Source organism: Salmo trutta, chromosome 7, assembly GCF_901001165.1.
Source record: "Salmo trutta chromosome 7, fSalTru1.1, whole genome shotgun sequence".
NCBI lineage: Eukaryota > Metazoa > Chordata > Actinopteri > Salmoniformes > Salmonidae > Salmo > Salmo trutta.
In genome coordinates this window covers 54,117,756-54,136,640 of record NC_042963.1, presented here as the reverse complement: position 1 = coordinate 54,136,640, position 18,885 = coordinate 54,117,756, and the positions used below count along the sequence as shown (strand labels likewise).

General features: G+C 44.0%; 1 protein-coding gene and 1 long non-coding RNA gene across 5 annotated transcripts; both read right to left on the bottom strand.

The window, feature by feature from the left end:
- Positions 1 to 723: 723 nt before the first annotated feature.
- LOC115197687 (ubiquitin-conjugating enzyme E2 Q2) lies at positions 724 to 18,493 on the bottom strand. 4 transcript variants are annotated; one of them, XM_029759446.1, is made up of 14 exons: positions 18,281 to 18,493; positions 17,491 to 17,595; positions 14,255 to 14,377; positions 13,797 to 13,853; positions 10,023 to 10,109; positions 6,408 to 6,479; positions 6,204 to 6,288; positions 5,683 to 5,743; positions 5,482 to 5,572; positions 5,313 to 5,371; positions 4,273 to 4,321; positions 4,071 to 4,166; positions 3,901 to 3,967; positions 724 to 3,766 (listed from the first exon to the last, which is right to left on the bottom strand). In XM_029759446.1, exons 1-14 carry the CDS (start codon positions 18,437 to 18,439, stop codon positions 3,735 to 3,737), a joined length of 1,143 nt encoding a protein of 380 aa, XP_029615306.1. In that variant the 5' UTR covers positions 18,440 to 18,493; the 3' UTR covers positions 724 to 3,734. The 4 variants fall into 4 exon arrangements, with proteins under 4 accessions (XP_029615306.1, XP_029615308.1, XP_029615309.1 ...); XM_029759448.1 differs by having other exon boundaries at positions 6,423 to 6,479; XM_029759449.1 differs by having other exon boundaries at positions 6,423 to 6,479; positions 10,023 to 10,106.
- LOC115197689 (uncharacterized) lies at positions 5,750 to 6,197 on the bottom strand. Its single transcript, XR_003879049.1, has 3 exons — positions 6,156 to 6,197; positions 5,949 to 5,981; positions 5,750 to 5,867 (listed from the first exon to the last, which is right to left on the bottom strand). It is a non-coding gene; the product is annotated as an uncharacterized LOC115197689 (long non-coding RNA).
- Positions 18,494 to 18,885: the final 392 nt, after the last annotated feature.

Sequence of the window (18,885 nt, the reverse complement as noted above, 5' to 3'; positions counted from 1 at the left end):
AAGGAGGAAAAACGCAGAACCACTCTATTCAGTATGTATAGACAAATGGTCAACCAGGTTTGGTATTCTAGGGTAGCATCCCAAATGGAACCCTATTCCCTATATAGTGCACTACTTTAGACCAGAGCCCTATAGAACCCCATTCCCTATATAGTGCACTACTTTAGACCAGGGCCCTATAGAACCCTATTCCCTATATTGTGCACTACTTTAGACCAGGGCCCTATAGAACCCTATTCCCTATATAGTGCACTAATTTAGACCATAGCTATATCAGGAGCGATAGGGTGCAATTTAGGACGCACATAAGATGTTATTATTTTACCAGGTCAGGAGAGCTCCCCTCCAAATACACTGAACATAAAACGCAACTTGTAAAGTGTTTCATGAGCTGAAATTAAAGATCCACGAAATTTTCCATATGCACAAAAAGCTAATTTCTCTCATATTTTGTTCACAAATTTGTTTACATCCTTGTTAGTGAGCATTTCTCCTTTGCCAAAATAACTCATCCACCAGACAGGTGTGGCATATGAAGAAGTTGATTACATGGCATGATCATTACACAGGTGCGCCTTGTACGAGGGACAATAAAAGGCCACTAAAATGTGCAGTTTATTCACAACACAATGCCACAGATGTCTCAAGTTGAGGGAGTGTGCAATTGGCATGCTGACAGCAAGGATTGTCCAGCTGAGCTTTTGGCAGAGAATTGAATGTTCATTTTTTTACCATAAGCCGACCTCCAACTTCGTGTTAGAGAATTTGGCAGTACGTCCAACCAGCCTCACAACCGCAGACCACGTGTAACCACGCCAGCCCCCCTCTACATCTGACTTCTTCACCTGCGGGATCGTCTGAGACCAGTCACCCGGACAGCTGATGAAACTGAGGAGTATTTCTGTCTGTAATTAAACCCCTTTGGGGGAAAAACTCATTCTGATTGGCTGGGGGTGGGCCTGGTTCCCAAGTGGGTGGGTCTATGCCCTCCCAGTCCCTTTCCATGGCTGGCCCATGCCAAGTCATGTGAAATCCATAGATTAGGGACTAATTAAAGTATTTCAATTGACTGATTTCCTTATTTGAATTGTAACTCAGTAAAATCATTTAAAGTGTGACATTTATATTTTTGTTCAGTATAGTTAACTGCGTTTCAATTTAGGTAGCTATAGAATATATCACCCAATAAAACTCACTACTGGTATACTAGTATAATAGCTCAATGAAAACACTTTGTCCTTTAATAACACAAAATATGATCTATTGAAAACATACAACTATTTAAGACTCACAACCCTTCAGTCTCCAGTTAAAGCCAACTAAGGTAACTAACTGGTGATTTAGTTATGGTAACTAGCTGGTAATGCAACTATGGTAACTAGCTGGTAATGCAACTATGGTCACTAGCTGGTAATGTAACTGCCTATAGTAACTAACTGGTAATGAAGCTGCCTATGGTAACTAACAGGTGATGCAACTAATTGGTAATGTAACCGACTATGGTAACTAGCTGGTAATGAAGCTGCCTATGGTAACTAACAGGTAATGGAACTAATTGGTAATGTAACCGACTATGGTAACTAGCTGGTAATGTAGCTATGGTAACTAGCTGGTAATGTAGCTATGGTAACTAGCTGGTAATGTAGCTGGCTACGGTAACTGTGTTGTGCCGTGGTAGCCTTGCATGCTATGCTCCAACCTGGTTTGTCCCAGGTCTATTTGTGCCGTCTTGCCCAGTCCTCTATGGTCATTAGAAGACAATAAATAGGCTTGGGCGATATATACAATTTATACCGGGGTATTTTGAAATATGGACGGTATGATTTAGAATTGGGTTGTTTTTTTTGGGAGGGGGGGGGGGGTTATGGGAATGAGTGCTATGCCACTGCCTTTAACTTTAAATGAAGTATAATTATAAGAAATCTAAGATGTGTTAAATCAATGATATCCAGCTCAGGGCTTCAGCTATGTACGTGGTTTGTTAACATGCTAGCTAAGTGTCTAGATGTTAAGACCAAGCTTCTTGGTTACAGCAGAATGACGTTCAATCCCTTCCTGGATCAAGAGCCCCCCTCGGTTACCTAAATTGTTTTGTGCATAAAAATAGAGCCAACTTCTGTGCACATTGGGTAATACCGCATATCTCGGTACGGTACAGAAACGGTATGAACATCTGGGTACAGACCAACCCCAGGAGATCTGAAACCAGGCCATCCTCTACGTGATCCCCTTAAATAGAACACAACAGTGGTCATGACATGACAGGTGTCAGGTGTGATGTTGTAACTGAGGATCAACAGTCGCATCCTGCAGGACAGCAGGGAGATAATATGCAGTGGTAGATTTCATCCCAAAATGGCAACTAATTTCCTACGTCGTGGAGTATTTTTTGGACCAACACGTTTATCAGGAAAAAACAATGAATGATCCAGAGTTACTTTGGCAAAGGTCAAAAAGAGTGCACTATCTAGGTACTAGGGTGTCATTTGGGAGGCCCCTTCCTGCATCCTAGTCACCCACCATTTTGTCACCAATCTGGCACATGATGTTACTGCTGGGACATTTAAAAAAAAAAAAAAAAAGAAGCCAGCAAGCAGAATAACAATACATTTAAGCATATACTATTTCTTTTAAACAACGTCTGCATTTTGTACCAGTAAATATTACACAAAGTCAGGGGAGAAAAAGAAGCAGCGTCACTAAAGATGACATCACTGAAACATCTTAAGTGATCCTCCATCTTCCTCCATCTTCGCTTTAAAAATCCAACTGTCACCACACAGAGAGGTTTCAGTTCAAATCCCACTGCCAATGCTGTGGCTGGCTGTAACAGCGTACAGCTTCACGCTAAAAACAGGTGGTGGTGGTTGTGGATAGGAACAAACCGGCTCTAGTCAGACCTGTCTGCTGTACAGTAGGTAGGTTCTCTCACCGAGGAGGAACTGATCAAGATGACCCGTTAGTCGAGTCCACGTCGTCAAAACCAGCGCATGTATGGAAGAACAAAAAGCTGTTCTCCACATTGAGAGAGAGAGAGAAGGGAAAACAAAATGTGAAAAGATGATGTGCATGTATAAAAGATGCAGGAGGAACGCCGAGCCCCTCAGTTATAACAGACATTCTCCTCAGGTGAAGGGGGCAGTGGAGTGATGCAGGAGGACCAACGAGCCCCTCAGTTATAACAGACATTCTCCTCAGGTGAAGGGGCAGTGGAGTGATGCAGGAGGACCGCCGAGTCCCTCAGTTATAACAGACATTCTCCTCAGGTGAAGGGGGCAGCGGAGTGATGCAGGAGGACCGCCTAGCCCCTCAGTTATAACAGACATTCTCCTCAGGTGAAGGGGGCAGCGGAGTGATGCAGGAGGACCGCCTAGCCCCTCAGTTATAACAGACATTCTCCTCAGGTGAAGGGGGCAGCGGAGTGATGCAGGAGGACCGCCTAGCCCCTCAGTTATAACAGACATTCTCCTCAGGTGAAGTGTTAAGGGAGCAGTGGAGTGATACAGGAGGGAGTAGAGACAGTCTAGCCCGTTGTTGGGCCAGGCAGAGAGGAGATACTGGTCTACTGAGCTGACAACAGGCCAGACGGAAGAATTTGCCAGTTGGTTTCCACAAGAAAGATGATATAACTCCCAATAAGTCAGAAGGGAGAAAATAGTTTCAAAAGAAATTAAAATATATTGTTTTTGACCCAAAAGACATTATGTTCCCAGGGAGAATGAGGAGTGACCTCTTTAACCGTCTTCTTTAGGAGGTGTGTACCAGCCTGAAGAAGAAGAAGAAAATAACACACAAGGTTGCCATAACAACCACGGATTTGTATAAATCATCATCTATAGAAAATCATACAAGGTTTCATTCATGTTTATATGGATCGATAGTTCAACGAGGATAACTTACCATTCTTTTCGTGAATCTGCACCAGGGATTTGTATGACTGTTGTGCCCTAGCAAGACTGTACTGATTCTAGAAGAACATTAGTGAAAATACAGATTAGATTCATCTTCAACAACCTCACAATGGTGTGACAAAATATCTAAATGTTTACCAATGGTTACAGTTGTTTTACCTTATTGGCTCCGAACTGCACCCTGGCTTTTCCTTTGACTAGGGTCGCATTGATCTGCATGATGACGGACTCAATGGAATAGGCACTGCTCCAACCCTGGAACAACACAAGGAAATACTAATCGGTCTGTCTGAAAACCTCGTCAGATCATCAGATGAGCAAAGAGGGATAAACATTGTATGAATAGTATTAAAATCCAGACCTGTTTTGTGAGAAGCTCCATACATAAAGCCCCTCCGCCAAGAACGTACCTGAAATACAGGACAGAGAAGTACCAAGACTGGTTAACGAACCAGAAAATTATTTGGCCCGTCTAATTTTAGTCATTTAGCAGAAGCTAATGTATGATGAGAAGGACTGACAGACTACTCTAGATCACGTTCAGGGACATGATGAAAAGGACAGACAGACTACTCTAGATCACGTTCAGGGACATGATGAAAAGGACAGACAGACTACTCTAGATCACATTCAGGGACATGATGAAAAGGACAGACAGACTACTCTAGATCACGTTCAGGGACATGATGAAAAGGACTGACAGACTACTCTAGATCACGTTCAGGGACATGATGAAAAGGACAGACAGACTACTCTAGATCACGTTCAGGGACATGATGAAAAGGACAGACAGACTACTCTAGATCACGTTCAGGGACATGATGAAAAAGACAGACAGACTACTCTAGATCACGTTCAGGGACATGATGAAAAGGACAGACAGACTACTCTAGATCACGTTCAGGGACATGATGAAAAGGACAGACAGACTACTCTAGATCACGTTCAGGGACATGATGAAAAGGACAGACAGACTACTCTAGATCACGTTCAGGGACATGATGAAAAGGACAGACAGACTACTCTAGATCACGTTCAGGGACATGATGAAAAGGACAGACAGACTACTCTAGATCACGTTCAGGGACATGATGAAAAGGACAGACAGACTACTCTAGATCACGTTCAGGGACATGATGAAAAGGACAGACAGACTACTCTAGATCACGTTCAGGGACATGATGAAAAGGACAGACAGACTACTCTAGATCACATTCAGGGACATGATGAAAAGGACAGACAGACTACTCTAGATCACATTCAGGGACATGATGAAAAGGACAGACAGACTACTCTAGATCACGTTCAGGGACATGATGAAAAGGACAGACAGACTACTCTAGGGTAAAAACAGAAGCGTAGGATATTAAGTCCATCCAGACTTCACTGAGCAGCACTCACCCTCCGGACAGCACAGGAGAGACGACCCGTACGAACGGTGGATCAAAAGGAAAGTTATCCTGCATGAGTCAAACAAGAAAACACCTTTATCATAGCAAAACCTCTTTCCCACCTCATAAGAACCAATTAATTTATTTTTAAAAATCAAATCAACGAATAAAAAACTCACTTTATATGAGAAACTGAGCAGAATGTAGTCCACCCTTTCCTTCTCCTTCAGAACCTGTAAATCACTATGTAACGGACTATCTGGGTCTACCCTGTAAAACAACGACAGAATGATTACACTATATTATCCAGACTTAGACAGCTAGGAAACAAGGGAAGCTACCACAGCTCTATGAAATAATACCTGGATCTGAATACTTACGTTCTTATTTTCACGTGCCATTCATAAAGGCTGTCATTGACTAGCTCCACTGAATAAATACCTGGAAATGAATAACAAGATATACAGGTGAACATCACTGTTAAATCAACATGTTATCATCATCAGATCTACAATCACTGAAAAGGGTTAGGGCCAATGGGGTGCTGAGCCAGGCCAACACTCACCTGTCTTGTAACTCTGACCTGTCGATCGCTCACCTGTCGATCTCTCACCTGTCTTGTAACTCTGACCTGTCGATCGCTCACCTGTCTTGTAACTCTGACCTGTCGATCGCTCACCTGTCGATCTCTCGCCTGTCGATCTCTCGCCTGTCGATCTCTCGCCTGTCGATCTCTCGCCTGTCGATCTCTCGCCTGTCGATCTCTCGCCTGTCTTGTAACTCTGACCTGTCGATCGCTCACCTGTCTTGTAACTCTGACCTGTCGATCGCTCACCTGTCTTGTAACTCTGACCTGTCGATCTCTCACCTGTCTTGTAACTCTGACCTGTCGATCGCTCACCTGTCTTGTAACTCTGTGATCTGTAGATCTCCCTGAGTTCCTTCATGAGACGATCAGACGCCTGAACTGAACCAGAAACGGCACCCTGAAACAGGCATCACAACACGGATCAGAACCAGGGTACCTTAGAGCAAGACAAGAGACTATAAAAACGGTGGAAATGTTCCCGTTTCCCCCCCATGAAAAATAAGAAAGGCGTCTTACCGAATGAGCACTTACGTTCAAGTGGTCCTGCCTCTGGTTCTTACGGATCTTCTCTAGGATGGCCAGGTTCTCCTTCAAATCAAATCACATTCAACTTTATTTATACAGCACGTTTTGTACAAAATGCAGTAGGAAGTGCTTCATTTAAAATAGTAAAAAGTTAGAAAATGTTGACAAATAGCTCAATTAAAGATAGCAAAACAATAGTAAAAAGTTGTAAAATACAGCGAAGTGTACACAGTACAATGTAACGCTTACTTTCACAATTACAAGAAGCAATTTTCAAAAAACACGCAAGGAAAAGACAGTCTGGGTAACCGGTCTAACATTTTACTTCTTGGGTCATATTGCCAAAGAGAATTGTCTTTCAGCGATCTCAGCATTCAATATGATTTCCATTGGTTGTTGGAAATAACATTCATATTTTTCCCATGACAACATGCGGAGGAGCCTCGAAAGTAGAATACGATTTTTTAACAAAGTCAAAAACAAAAAAACATTTAGCTGTTAGGTAGGCAAGGTGTCTGTATTTTGAGCCTTAAGATGTTTTGTGGTTGGAATTGCCATATTTTAGGGGTGAAAATGTAGAGGCGTACTAAACAACTGTTGACAGTTGTTTTGTCTGGAAAAACTAAAAAAATGGTTGCTTAGTAACCAGACACCAACACGATCTGTGGAGAAAGAAAAGTTCCAATATTTACATAACCTTTGTGATTGGAGGGTATATCTGTGGTAAAGTGACTCAGGATCAAATCCTAAACCTAACCTTATTTTCATATATTTTTTTACTTTATAGCCAATTTTGACTGTGGTTGTGGTAACTAGTAGAAACCTTTCTGCACAAACTGTCAGAAACCGTCTCAGGGAAGCTCATCATCCTCACCAGGGTCTTGACCTGACTGCAGTTTGTTGCTGTTACAGACTTCAGTGGGCAAATGCTCACCTTCGATGGCCACTGGGGTAGTGTGCTCTCCACGGATTAATCCCGGTTTCTACTGTACCCGGCAGATGGCAGACAGCATGTATGGAGTCGTGTGGGCTACGTTGTGAACAGAGTGTCCCATGGTAGCAGTGGGGTTATGGTTTGGGCAGGCATAATCTACGGACAATGAACACAACTGCATTTTATCAATGGCAATTTGAATGCCCGAGATACCATGACGAAATCCTGAGGCCCATTTTCGTTCCATTCATTCGCTGCCATCATGTTTCAGCATGATAATGCACGGCCCCATGTCAGCTGAAAATGTCCCAGTTCTTCCATGGCCTGCATACTCACCAGACATGTCAACCACTGAGCAAGTTTGAGATTCTTTGCATCAACGTGTACGACAGCGTGTTCCAGTTCCTGCCAATATCCAGCAACTTTGCTCAGCCATTGAAGATGAGTGGGACAACATTCCACAATCTACAGCCTGATCAACTCTATGCGAAGGAGATGTGTCACGCTGCATGAGGCAAATGGTGGTCACACAAGATACTGACTGGTTTTCTGATCACGTCCCTGTTTTTTTTAAAGGTATCTTTGACCAACAGATGCATATTTGTATTCCCAGCCATGTAAAATCCATAGATTAGGGCCTAATTTATTTATTTTAATTGACTGATTTCCTTATATGAACTGTAACTCAATAAAATCTTTGAAATTGTTGCATGTCGGGTTTATATTTTCGCTCAGTGTAGATACATACAGAGAGACCGACAGAGAGCAAGCGAGCGAGGGAGAGAGAGACCGACAGAGCGCGAGCGAGGGAGAGAGAGAGACCGACAGAGCGCGAGCGAAGGGAGAGAGAGAGACCGACAGAGCGCGAGCGAAGGGAGAGAGAGAGACCGACAGAGCGCGAGCGAAGGGAGAGAGAGAGACCGACAGAGCGCGAGGGAGAGAGAGAGACCGACAGAGAGCGAGGGAGAGAGAGAGAGACCGACAGAGAGCGAGGGAGAGAGAGAGAGACCGACAGAGAGCGAGGGAGAGAGAGAGAGACCGACAGAGAGCGAGGGAGAGAGAGAGAGACCGACAGAGAGCGAGGGAGAGAGAGAGAGACCGACAGAGAGCGAGGGAGAGAGAGAGAGACCGACAGAGAGCGAGGGAGAGAGAGAGAGACCGACAGAGAGCGAGGGAGAGAGAGAGAGACCGACAGAGAGCGAGGGAGAGAGAGAGACCGACAGAGAGCGAGGGAGAGAGAGACCGACAGAGAGCGAGGGAGAGAGAGAGAGACCGACAGAGAGCGAGGGAGAGAGAGAGACCGACAGAGAGCGAGGGAGAGAGAGAGAGACCGACAGAGAGAGAGGGAGAGAGAGAGAGACCGACAGAGAGCGAGGGAGAGAGAGAGACTGACAGAGAGCGAGGGAGAGACCGACAGAGAGCGAGGGAGAGACCGACAGAGAGCGAGGGAGAGACCGACAGAGAGCGAGGGAGAGAGAGAGAGACCGACAGAGAGCGAGGGAGAGAGAGAGACCGACAGAGAGCGAGGGAGAGAGAGAGACCGACAGAGAGCGAGGGAGAGAGAGACCGACATAGAGCGAGCGAGGGAGAGACCGACATAGAGCGAGCGAGGGAGAGAGAGACCGACAGAGAGCGAGCGAGGGAGAGACCGACATAGAGCGAGCGAGGGAGAGAGACCGACAGAGAGCGAGCGAGGGAGAGACCGACATAGAGTGAGCGAGGGAGAGAGACCGACAGAGCGAGCGAGGGAGAGAGAGAGACCGACAGAGAGCGAGGGAGAGAGAGAGAGACCGACAGTGAGCGAGGGAGAGAGAGAGAGACCGACAGTGAGCGAGGGAGAGAGAGAGAGACCGACAGTGAGCGAGGGAGAGAGAGAGAGACCGACAGTGAGCGAGGGAGAGAGAGAGAGACCGACAGTGAGCGAGGGAGAGAGAGAGAGACCGACAGTGAGCGAGGGAGAGAGAGAGAGACCGACAGAGAGCGAGGGAGAGAGAGAGAGACCGACAGAGAGCGAGGGAGAGAGAGAGAGACCGACAGAGAGCGAGGGAGAGAGAGAGAGACCGACAGAGAGCGAGGGAGAGAGAGAGAGACCGACAGAGAGCGAGGGAGAGAGAGAGAGACCGACAGAGAGCGAGGGAGAGAGAGAGAGACCGACAGAGAGCGAGGGAGAGAGAGAGAGACCGACAGAGAGCGAGGGAGAGAGAGAGACCGACAGAGAGACCGACATAGAGCGAGCGAGGGAGAGACCGACATAGAGCGAGCGAGGGAGAGACCGACATAGAGCGAGCGAGGGAGAGACCGACATAGAGCGAGCGAGGGGAGAGACCGACATAGAGCGAGCGAGGGAGAGAGAGAGACCGACAGAGAGCGAGCGAGGGAGAGAGAGAGACCGACAGAGAGCGAGCGAGGGAGAGAGAGAGACCGACAGAGAGCGAGCGAGGGAGAGAGACCGACAGAGAGCGAGCGAGCGAGAGAGACCGACAGAGAGCGAGCGAGGGAGAGAGAGACCGACAGAGAGCGAGCGAGGGAGAGAGAGACCGACAGAGAGCGAGCGAGGGAAAGAGAGAGACCGACAGACAGCGAGCGAGAGACCGACAGAGAGCGAGGAAGAGAGACCGACAGAGAGCGAGGGAGAGAGAGAGAGAGAAAGATGTGTGTATCACAGTAATCACCTTCTCAATCCCGTCGTCCTCTGACTTCTTCCCATGTACAGGCTCCTCCTCTTTCATCTCATAGTGGTCCAGGTCTTCAATGTCCTGCTGAACACAAACCCTGTTATCACATTTGGAGTTACGCATACACACAAGCAAGGCTCCAGGCTAACTTTCTTCATCACCATCCAAGAATCCTACCATAGCGCCATTTCAACCATCCCAACCTGAAGATAAACCGTCCCAAATTAAGAAAGATATTTGTTATGTTTTGATATGCCAACATGGGTCTACTCTAGAACATTCAAATAGACAAAGATGTGCCTCTAAAAATGCAACATTGGAATAATATGAAATCTATTTTGCACAAAAACAAACTCAACATGTAAAATGCTGGTTCCATTTTTCATGAGCTGAAATATAAGATCCCCAACAAAATCCATACGCACAAAAAGACGTATTTCTGTCAGATATTGTGCAAAAATGCATTTACATCCCTGTTAGTGAACATTTCTCCTTTGCCAAGATAATCCATCTACCTGACAGGTGTGGCATATCAAGAAGCTGATTAAACAGCATGATCATTACACAAGTGCACCTTGTGCTGGGCCCACTCTAAAATGTGCAGTTTTGTCACACAACACCACAGATGTCTCAAGTTTGGAGGGAACGAGCAATTGGAATGCTGAGTGCACCAATGTCCACCAGACCTGTTCATTTCTCTACCATAAGCAGTTTGAGAATTCGGCAGTACATCCAACCGGACTCAGAACCGGAAGACAACGTGTAACCACGACAGCTCAGGACCTCCACATCCTGTTTCTTCACCTGCAGGATCGTCTGAGACCAGCCAGCCGGACAGCTGATGAAACTATGGGTTTGGACAACCAAAGAAGTTCTGCACAAACGGTCAGAAACCGTCTCAGGGAAGCTCATGTGCGTACTCGTCGTCCTCACCAGGGTCTTGACCCTACGGTAGTTTGGTGTCGTAACCGACTTCAGTGGGCAAATGCACACCTTCGATGGCCACTGGCACGCTGGAGAAGTGTGCTCTTCATGGATGAATCCCGGTTTCTACTGTACCCGGCAGATGGCAGACAGCGTATGGAGTCATGTGGGTGAGCGGTTTGCTGATGTCAAAGTTGTGAACAGAGTGCCCCATGGTAGCAGTGGGGTTATGGTATGGGCAGGCATAAGCTACGGACAACGAACACAATTGCATTTTATTGATGGCAATGTGAATGCACAGAGATACCGTGACGAGATCTTGAGTCCCATTGTCGTGCCGTTCATCCGCTGCCATCACCTCATGTTTCAGCATGATAATGCATGGCCCCATATCACAAGAATCTGTAAACAATTCCTGGAAGCTGAAAATGTCCAACTTGTTCCATGGCCTGCATACACAGGCCACAATCAACAGCCTGATCAACTCTATGCGAAGGAAATGTGCCGCGCTGCATGAGGCAAATGGTGATCACACCAGATACTGACTGGTTTTCTGATCCAAGCCCCTACTTTTTATTAAAGGTATGTGACCAACAGATGCATATCTGTATTCCCAGTTATGTGAAATCCATAGATTAGGGCCTAATGAATTTATTTCAATTGACCTATTTCCTTATATGAACTGTAACTCAGTAAAAGATTTGAAATTGTTACATGTTGCGTTTATATTTTTGTTCAGTATAAATAATTTGCCAATATGTCAAAGTGTAGGTGATAGCCTATGCTTATTGGCTACAGTCTGTCATGTCCAGACAGATGCTAACATGAGACGACAGAAATGTAGCCAATCTATAATGATACTTTTAATTACATAAATAAACGGCAGTCATGTTTGACAAATATATTGTAGGATAATTAACATTAACGTCTATAGGCTTGATACTTTGGACATAGGCCACTCAAGGCCTATGTCCAAAGTATTCAGATTGAATGGTCACAAGAGCGGAAAGTCCCTGTTGCGCAACGCACACCTCACACACCTTGCAATCTGAGCGGAGGCAGTCAATATTTTGTAACTATTTAACCATAAACGTAATTGTTTAAAACCTGGAGGTTTTATGTCATTTTATGGGGCATGTCTTACCTCGTTTTAAGGTAGTCTAACCAAAATAGGACCATAGAAACGTTGAGGGAATTATTTTAGAAACATTGAAAACAGCTTTTCTCTCATATTCTATTGGTTTTTAAAATCAACTTTCTTTCATTGTCCAGCAGCCAAAGACACAATCTTAGTCATATTAGCAACCCATGCTAGCTGATGCTAATCCTAGTCATATTAGCAACCCATGCTAGTTGATGCAAATCCTAGTCATATTAGCAACCCATGCTAGTTGATGCTAATCCGAGTCATATTAGCAACCCATGCTAGTTGATGCTAATCCGAGTCATATTAGCGACCCATGCTAATTGTCGCTAATCCGAGTCATATTAGCGACCCATGCTAGTTGACGCTAATCCGAGTCATATTAGCGACCCATGCTAGTTGACGCTAATCCGAGTCATATTAGCGACCCATGCTAGTTGACGATATTCCTAGTCATATTAGCAACCCATGCTAGTTGACGCTAATCCTAGTCATATTAGCGACCCATGCTAGTTGACGCTAATCCTAGTCATATTAGCGACCCATGCTAGTTGACGCTAATCCGAGTCATATTAGCGACCCATGCTAGTTGACGCTAATCCGAGTCATATTAGCGACCCATGCTAGTTGATGCTAATCCGAGTCATATTAGCGACCCATGCTAGTTGACGCTAATCCGAGTCATATTAGCGACCCATGCTAGTTGACGCTAATCCGAGTCATATTAGCGACCCATGCTAATTGACGATATTCCTAGTCATATTAGCGACCCATGCTAGTTGACGATAATCCGAGTCATATTAGCGACCCATGCTAGTTGACGATATTCCTAGTCATATTAGCGTCCCATGCTAGTTGACAATAATCCTAGTCATTGACGACAATCCTAGTCATATTAGCAATCCATGCTAGTTGACGATAATCCTAGTCATATTAGCGTCCCATGCTAGTTGACAATAATCCTAGTCATTGACGACAATCCTACTCATATTAGCAATCCATGCTAGTTGACGATAATCCTAGTCATATTAGCAACCCATGCCAGTTGTTGCATCTTTAGATCTCCCCTCATTTTAAATGTCAAACTTTCATTTCAGTCACATGAAACCGCTTGGATGTGCAGTGGCGTTTTAGAACGGTGCGTTACCGCAAATTGCATTTTGGAACATCTGCACGTAGCCTACCGCCGTGTGAATATGTTTAGCAACATTTTAAACTAAACGTTCAGATCAATTGCATCCGCCTCATTACTGTTTAACATTGTAATTATGTTGAGTGGTTGTATGAATTTAGGATCTATCATCCCAGAACTATCCCCGAGTCTGTTTTGAACCGTCCCAGAACTGTCCCCGAGTCTGTTTTGAACCGTCCCAGACATATTTTTCCCATCATCCCAGGGATGACAGGACGCCCTTAAATTCAAGGCCTGCACACAAGAGAGGTTTTATATAGTATACATACACACAAGAGAGGTTTTATATAGTATACATACACACAAGATAAGTTATATACAGCACACGCACAATAAGTTTAAGATGAATGTGGATATTATCTCTATATGTAATGTTTGTTGTACACAGGTAGGTAAACATGCACACACACAAAACCGGTACACACACACACACACACACACACACACACACACACACACACACACACACACACACACACACACAGGTACACACACACCGGTACACACACACCTCGCCCATTTCTTCCTCTTCCTCCTCCTCGGATGTCACTTCATCCGCTGGTCCATGCTATAAAGAGAGAGGAAAAGGAAAGTCAAAAAAATGGATTGTGAGTTTAAAGACGAGGCATGCCTTCTGACTATCAATTTTGGTATGGAATGTTACTCGGGCCCAGAATACGATTATTGCCTTGCGATAGGGCTGTCCCCATCCTTGAGTCACAATATTTAGATTAGTCTGATAAATCATTTGAGGCTAACATTATTTCCACTTACAATGTGATTCAAACCAACTGAATATTTGCTGACTTCAAACTGTGTGTGTATGTGTGTGTGTGTGTGTCTGTGTGGGGGGGGGGTGTCAGCCTAAAAACGTGATTCAAATCAGAGTCCACCAGTTCTAGATTCTATTTATAATGGGGTTGTCAGGCCTACCAAAGAAATAGAATTTCATTCTAGAATGAGCCGTACCTTGCGCTCTGGGTTGATGGGCCCAGCAGGGAGGGGCTGATCTAGCATCTCAACATCTGGGTGCTGGGGCAGGTTGTACAGTCGACATAGGTCACAGATGAGACGCTTTAGCTGCTGCAGGAGCTGGGGAAACAAACAAAAAACTGTCATTCAACAGTATTTCTTTGGAGCAGCGTGACAAAAAAAAAAAAGACAAAAAAACACAAGGAATTCAGTCAAAAATGAGTTTCACGGAGGAAATCTGTTGACCAAGTATTCCCAGGAATAACAAAGAAAAGAGAAAAGCATTGGGACAGTACATGTTTTTGTTGTTTTGGCTCTGTACTCCAGTATTTTGGATTTGAAATGATACAATGACTATGGAGGTTAAAGTGCAATCTGTCAACTTTAATTTGAGGGTATTTTCATCCATATCGGGTGAACCGTGTATTGTGTAATTTGAGTCACTTTTATTCTAAATAAGAATATAATGTTTCTAAAAACATAAAATGCTAACCTCCCCTGTTATTGTAATGGTGAGAGGTTAGCATGTCTTGGGGTTATGATATAAAATGCTAACCTCCCCTGTTATTGTAATGGTGAGAGGTTAGCATGTCTTGTTGGTATGATATAAAATGCTAACCTCCCCTGTTATTGTAATGGTGAGAGGTTAGCATGTCTTGAGGGTATGATATTTGTGCGTCTAACTTTCTCATTCATGATTATCCACGATTCGTTCAGGAATAGACGTAATCATGGTAGCATCCACATTTATGTATAAAGTGTTTAGAAACATTATATTCTTATTTAGAATAAAAGGAGACTCCAAAATGACACAATACATTATTTAGCATTAATTTATATTGGGTACAAAATGATCTGAAACAACCAAAACAAACAACTAACTGCATCCAACCAGTGTGTAGAGTAACAAGCTTGATGTAATCATTGTGTGTTAGGAATATGGGACCAAATACTAAACTTTTGACTACTTTAATACATAAGAAAGTTTGTCCCAATACTTTTGGTACCCTAAAATGGGGGGGGGACTATGTACAAAAAGTGCTTTAATTTCTAAACGGTTCAAACGATATGGATGAAAATACCCTCAAATTAAAGCTGAAAGTCTACACTTTAACCTCATAGTCATTGTATCATTTAAAATCCAAAATGCTGGACTACAGAGCCACCAACAACAAAAATTGTCACTGTCCCAATACTTTTGGTGCTCACTGTGTGTGATCGTGTCTTAATGTAATCAAGGTATGGAATCTTTTTATTTGAAAATACAAAACTCTTTTTTGGGCTTAGTTGTGGTCAATTTGCAGTATACAAATTATTATATTTATGTTCCGGCCCCCGACTTAGTTGACTACCCCTGCTTTACAGTAACTTATCAACCAATTATGAGGGAGGTACTAAGATTTTCATAAGAGCCAGAGCGACTTACAGTCAGTGTTCTATGTGGCTCAAGCTTTCCGCATGCTTTGGTTCAGCTGGCGCCTAGCTGAGGACCGAAAGAGTGTGCTCGCATACTCCCTTAAATACCTTCGCTTGAAAAACAAGGGGAAAAATGCAGCGATAGTACTGTTTGTCCATCTTGAGATGCCGTAGCAAAACAGTCAGATAATTGAAGAAATCTGTCATTAATTTTGATGTTTTTGCAGAGATGTAAGTCGTGGAATTTTACATCTAACTAAGATAAAAAATTAAAAAGGCACTCGCACCTGCAATAAGATTGCTCAGATGTGCATGTGTAACCGATGTGAAATGGCTAGTTAGTTAGCGGTGGTGCGCGCTAATAGCATTTCAATCAGTGACGTCACTCGCTCTGAGACTTGAAGTAGGGTTTCCCCTTGCGTTGCAAGGGCCGCGGTTTTTGTGGCGCGATGGGTAACGATGCTTCGTGGGGTGTCTGTTGTTGATGTGTGCAGAGGGTCCCTGGTTCGAGCTCGGGTTGGGGCGAAGAGAGGGACAGAACCTACACTGTTACACATGGCAACAGTTGAAACAGGATGAAGGAAAATGAGCTTACGCCGATACGTAAGCTCATTAAAGATCAGTGATACTATCAAGAGCAGTGTGCGGTTTCCTTTTTCCTTCCTCTAACTAAGATGTTTGGTTCAGTATTTCTGTATAGGGGCTCCCGAGGGGCGTCTCAGTGGTAGTAGCGTCACTACAGACCCTGGTTCGATTCCAGGTTGTATCACAACCGGACGTGATTGGGAGTCCCATAGGGGGGAGCACAATTGGCCCAGCGTCGTCCGTGTTAGGGTTTGACCGAGGTAGGCAATCATAGTAAATAAGAATTTGTTCTTAACTGACTTGACTAGCTAAATAAAAATGAAGGTTGAATTTCAAATATAAAAAATATGCATGAAAAACAATTTGCTCTTTGAGTGACACACACTTCATTGAAGAATCCCTACTGTTGACGAATCACTGAATCCCTTCTGTTGACGAATCACTGAATCCCTTCTGTTGACGAATCACTGAATCCCTACTGTTGACGAATCACTGACGAAGGGGTGTAGACTTCAGCTTGCCTCGAAAAATGTTTTGCACGACCAGACAAAACAAAAACCCTTTGACAAATACCAAGACTAACAAAAACATCACAAAATGTCATAATACATACGCAAACTGCTCCAAACTGTTTCTCGGATGGGAAGCACGCGGACGCCTTCAGTCAGTAGAGCATGGCTCCAGTGTGGCGTAGCAATCTAAGGCACTGCATCTCAGTGCTAGAGGCGTCACTACAGACACCGGTTCGATTCCAGGCTGTATCACAACCAGACGTGATTGGGAGTCCCATAGGGCGGCGCACAATTGGCCCAGCGTCGTCCGGGTTAGGGTTTGGCCGGGGTGTATTAAATAAAAAAATGTTCTTAAATTAATTGCCTAGTTAAATAAAGGTTACATTTTTAAAATAAATGTCACTGACAACTGCAAGGGTTGTGGGTTCAATTCCAGTTGGGGGTCACCCATCTGTAAAAATGTATGGGTTAAAGGCACACTTTGGGTAAAAGGCATATATAGTTTGACGGACCCTTTTAAACATTTTTATTTTCTTTTTTACAATTAACCAATTTTGTAGGTGATATTAGGGCCTATGCCTTCTATGAGAGGCAGTAGCTCCATCCTACAGCACATAGTGTTGAAGATGAAGGAAGAAAACTCCACAGTCTACACACACACACACACACACACACACACACACACACACACACACACACACACACAGGTAAGTGTCTTACCAAAGATGTTCCTTTTCTGACATATTCCAGGCGCTCCAACACCTCTGTCAGACTTGGGTCATCAGAGTCAACAAACCAGATTGGAGGTGTAGAGGGGTATGACTCCTGGAAGGGGAGGGATGATCAATTGATCACATCATTACTTGTTAAAGCTCTAAATGGAACAAGACTGAACTGTAGCTACTTCAGGATAAAGGAATTATATTTTACATGTAGAAGCATCGATAAATATGCAACACGCACTACCTACCTAGTAGCGCTGACTTGTTAACGTTATGTCCTGGTTTTTAGTTAGCTAGCTAATACGCAGGACTATTCTTTATCTCCATTAGTCAGCAATCGTGTTCGCAGGTCACGTTACCTTCTGACAAGTTATTGTATAAGTAAAATAAGGTACAAATATCAGATACATTTTAATAGATTGGCCCTGTGGCAAAAGACATTCTGAGTTGTTTTATTTAGACGCATTAGCCTCCTAGCTAACATTAGCTTTCTAACAACCAACGGTATCGTTTACAAATATGATCTTATTTCTTGTTTTCTAACGAGTTAGCTAGCATAGCTAACTATACCTGGACATATGGCCCCTTTTTATGAAGAGTATAAACTAACTGAAAAGTCTCAACACATTTATATATTATGTGGCTAGCTAAATGATCTCCAAAAACAAAGCTAGCTTAGCTGATTTGTGTTTTCGCAGTGTTCGGCTTGAGAAATCCCAAATTCGTCATGTTTATCGCTCGCCCTGTGCCTGTACTAGCTACGTTAGCTAGCTAGTTTCCTTTCTTACCGTGATGTTACAATGTATTATCAACAGTTTTTCACCGGTTACATTAAACTGACAACTAAGCTCATCGGGCTTCCAATCGATAATTCTGAAACGTTCGTGATTTGGGTCAAAAATTGACTCCAAAAACTTCAATTCGGCCTTCAGACCCGAAACCGACATCTTCCACTCATCTCAAACCAGGCAGTCCGCGGGGGAGGGGGGGAAGTTGGGGCATATTGCGACCGCGTAGTCGGGGGCTGGATCTCGCACGTTAGCGTGAGAGCAACAACAAAATACAGTGTGGTCCAATGTTTCTGAATGCGTAACGGGTGAAGATAGATAGATGTATGGTTAATATTGATTGAGATCAAATTCTGTACAAATAAAAAAAATATATATGTAAAATGTATTTTTGTTGTACAATGCTGAGCCAGTGCAGGGCACTTATTGAGATGGGATCTCAGCACCATCCTGAAAAGCATGAGGCTCCCAGTCCTGTCAGATAAACCAATTTCCTCTGGTAGGTATTGTCATCATGCTGGCCGCTATTGTGATTATTCAGCAAGGTGGATGGAATGTGAAATATAGGCTACCTATGTACACTGAACAAAAATATAAATTCAACA

Bases quoted from the DNA above. Each gene is read 5' to 3' on its own strand.
- LOC115197687 (XM_029759446.1), bottom strand. From the start codon at position 18,439: ATGTCGGTTTCGGGTCTGAAGGCCGAATTGAAGTTTTTGGAGTCAATT. The intron at 4,167-4,272 runs GTCTGGATTTTA...GTGTTGTTCCAG, and splicing joins TGGAGCTTCTCACAAAACAG to GGTTGGAGCAGTGCCTATTC. The intron at 3,968-4,070 runs GTAAAACAACTG...ATGTTCTTCTAG, and splicing joins TGCAGTTCGGAGCCAATAAG to AATCAGTACAGTCTTGCTAG.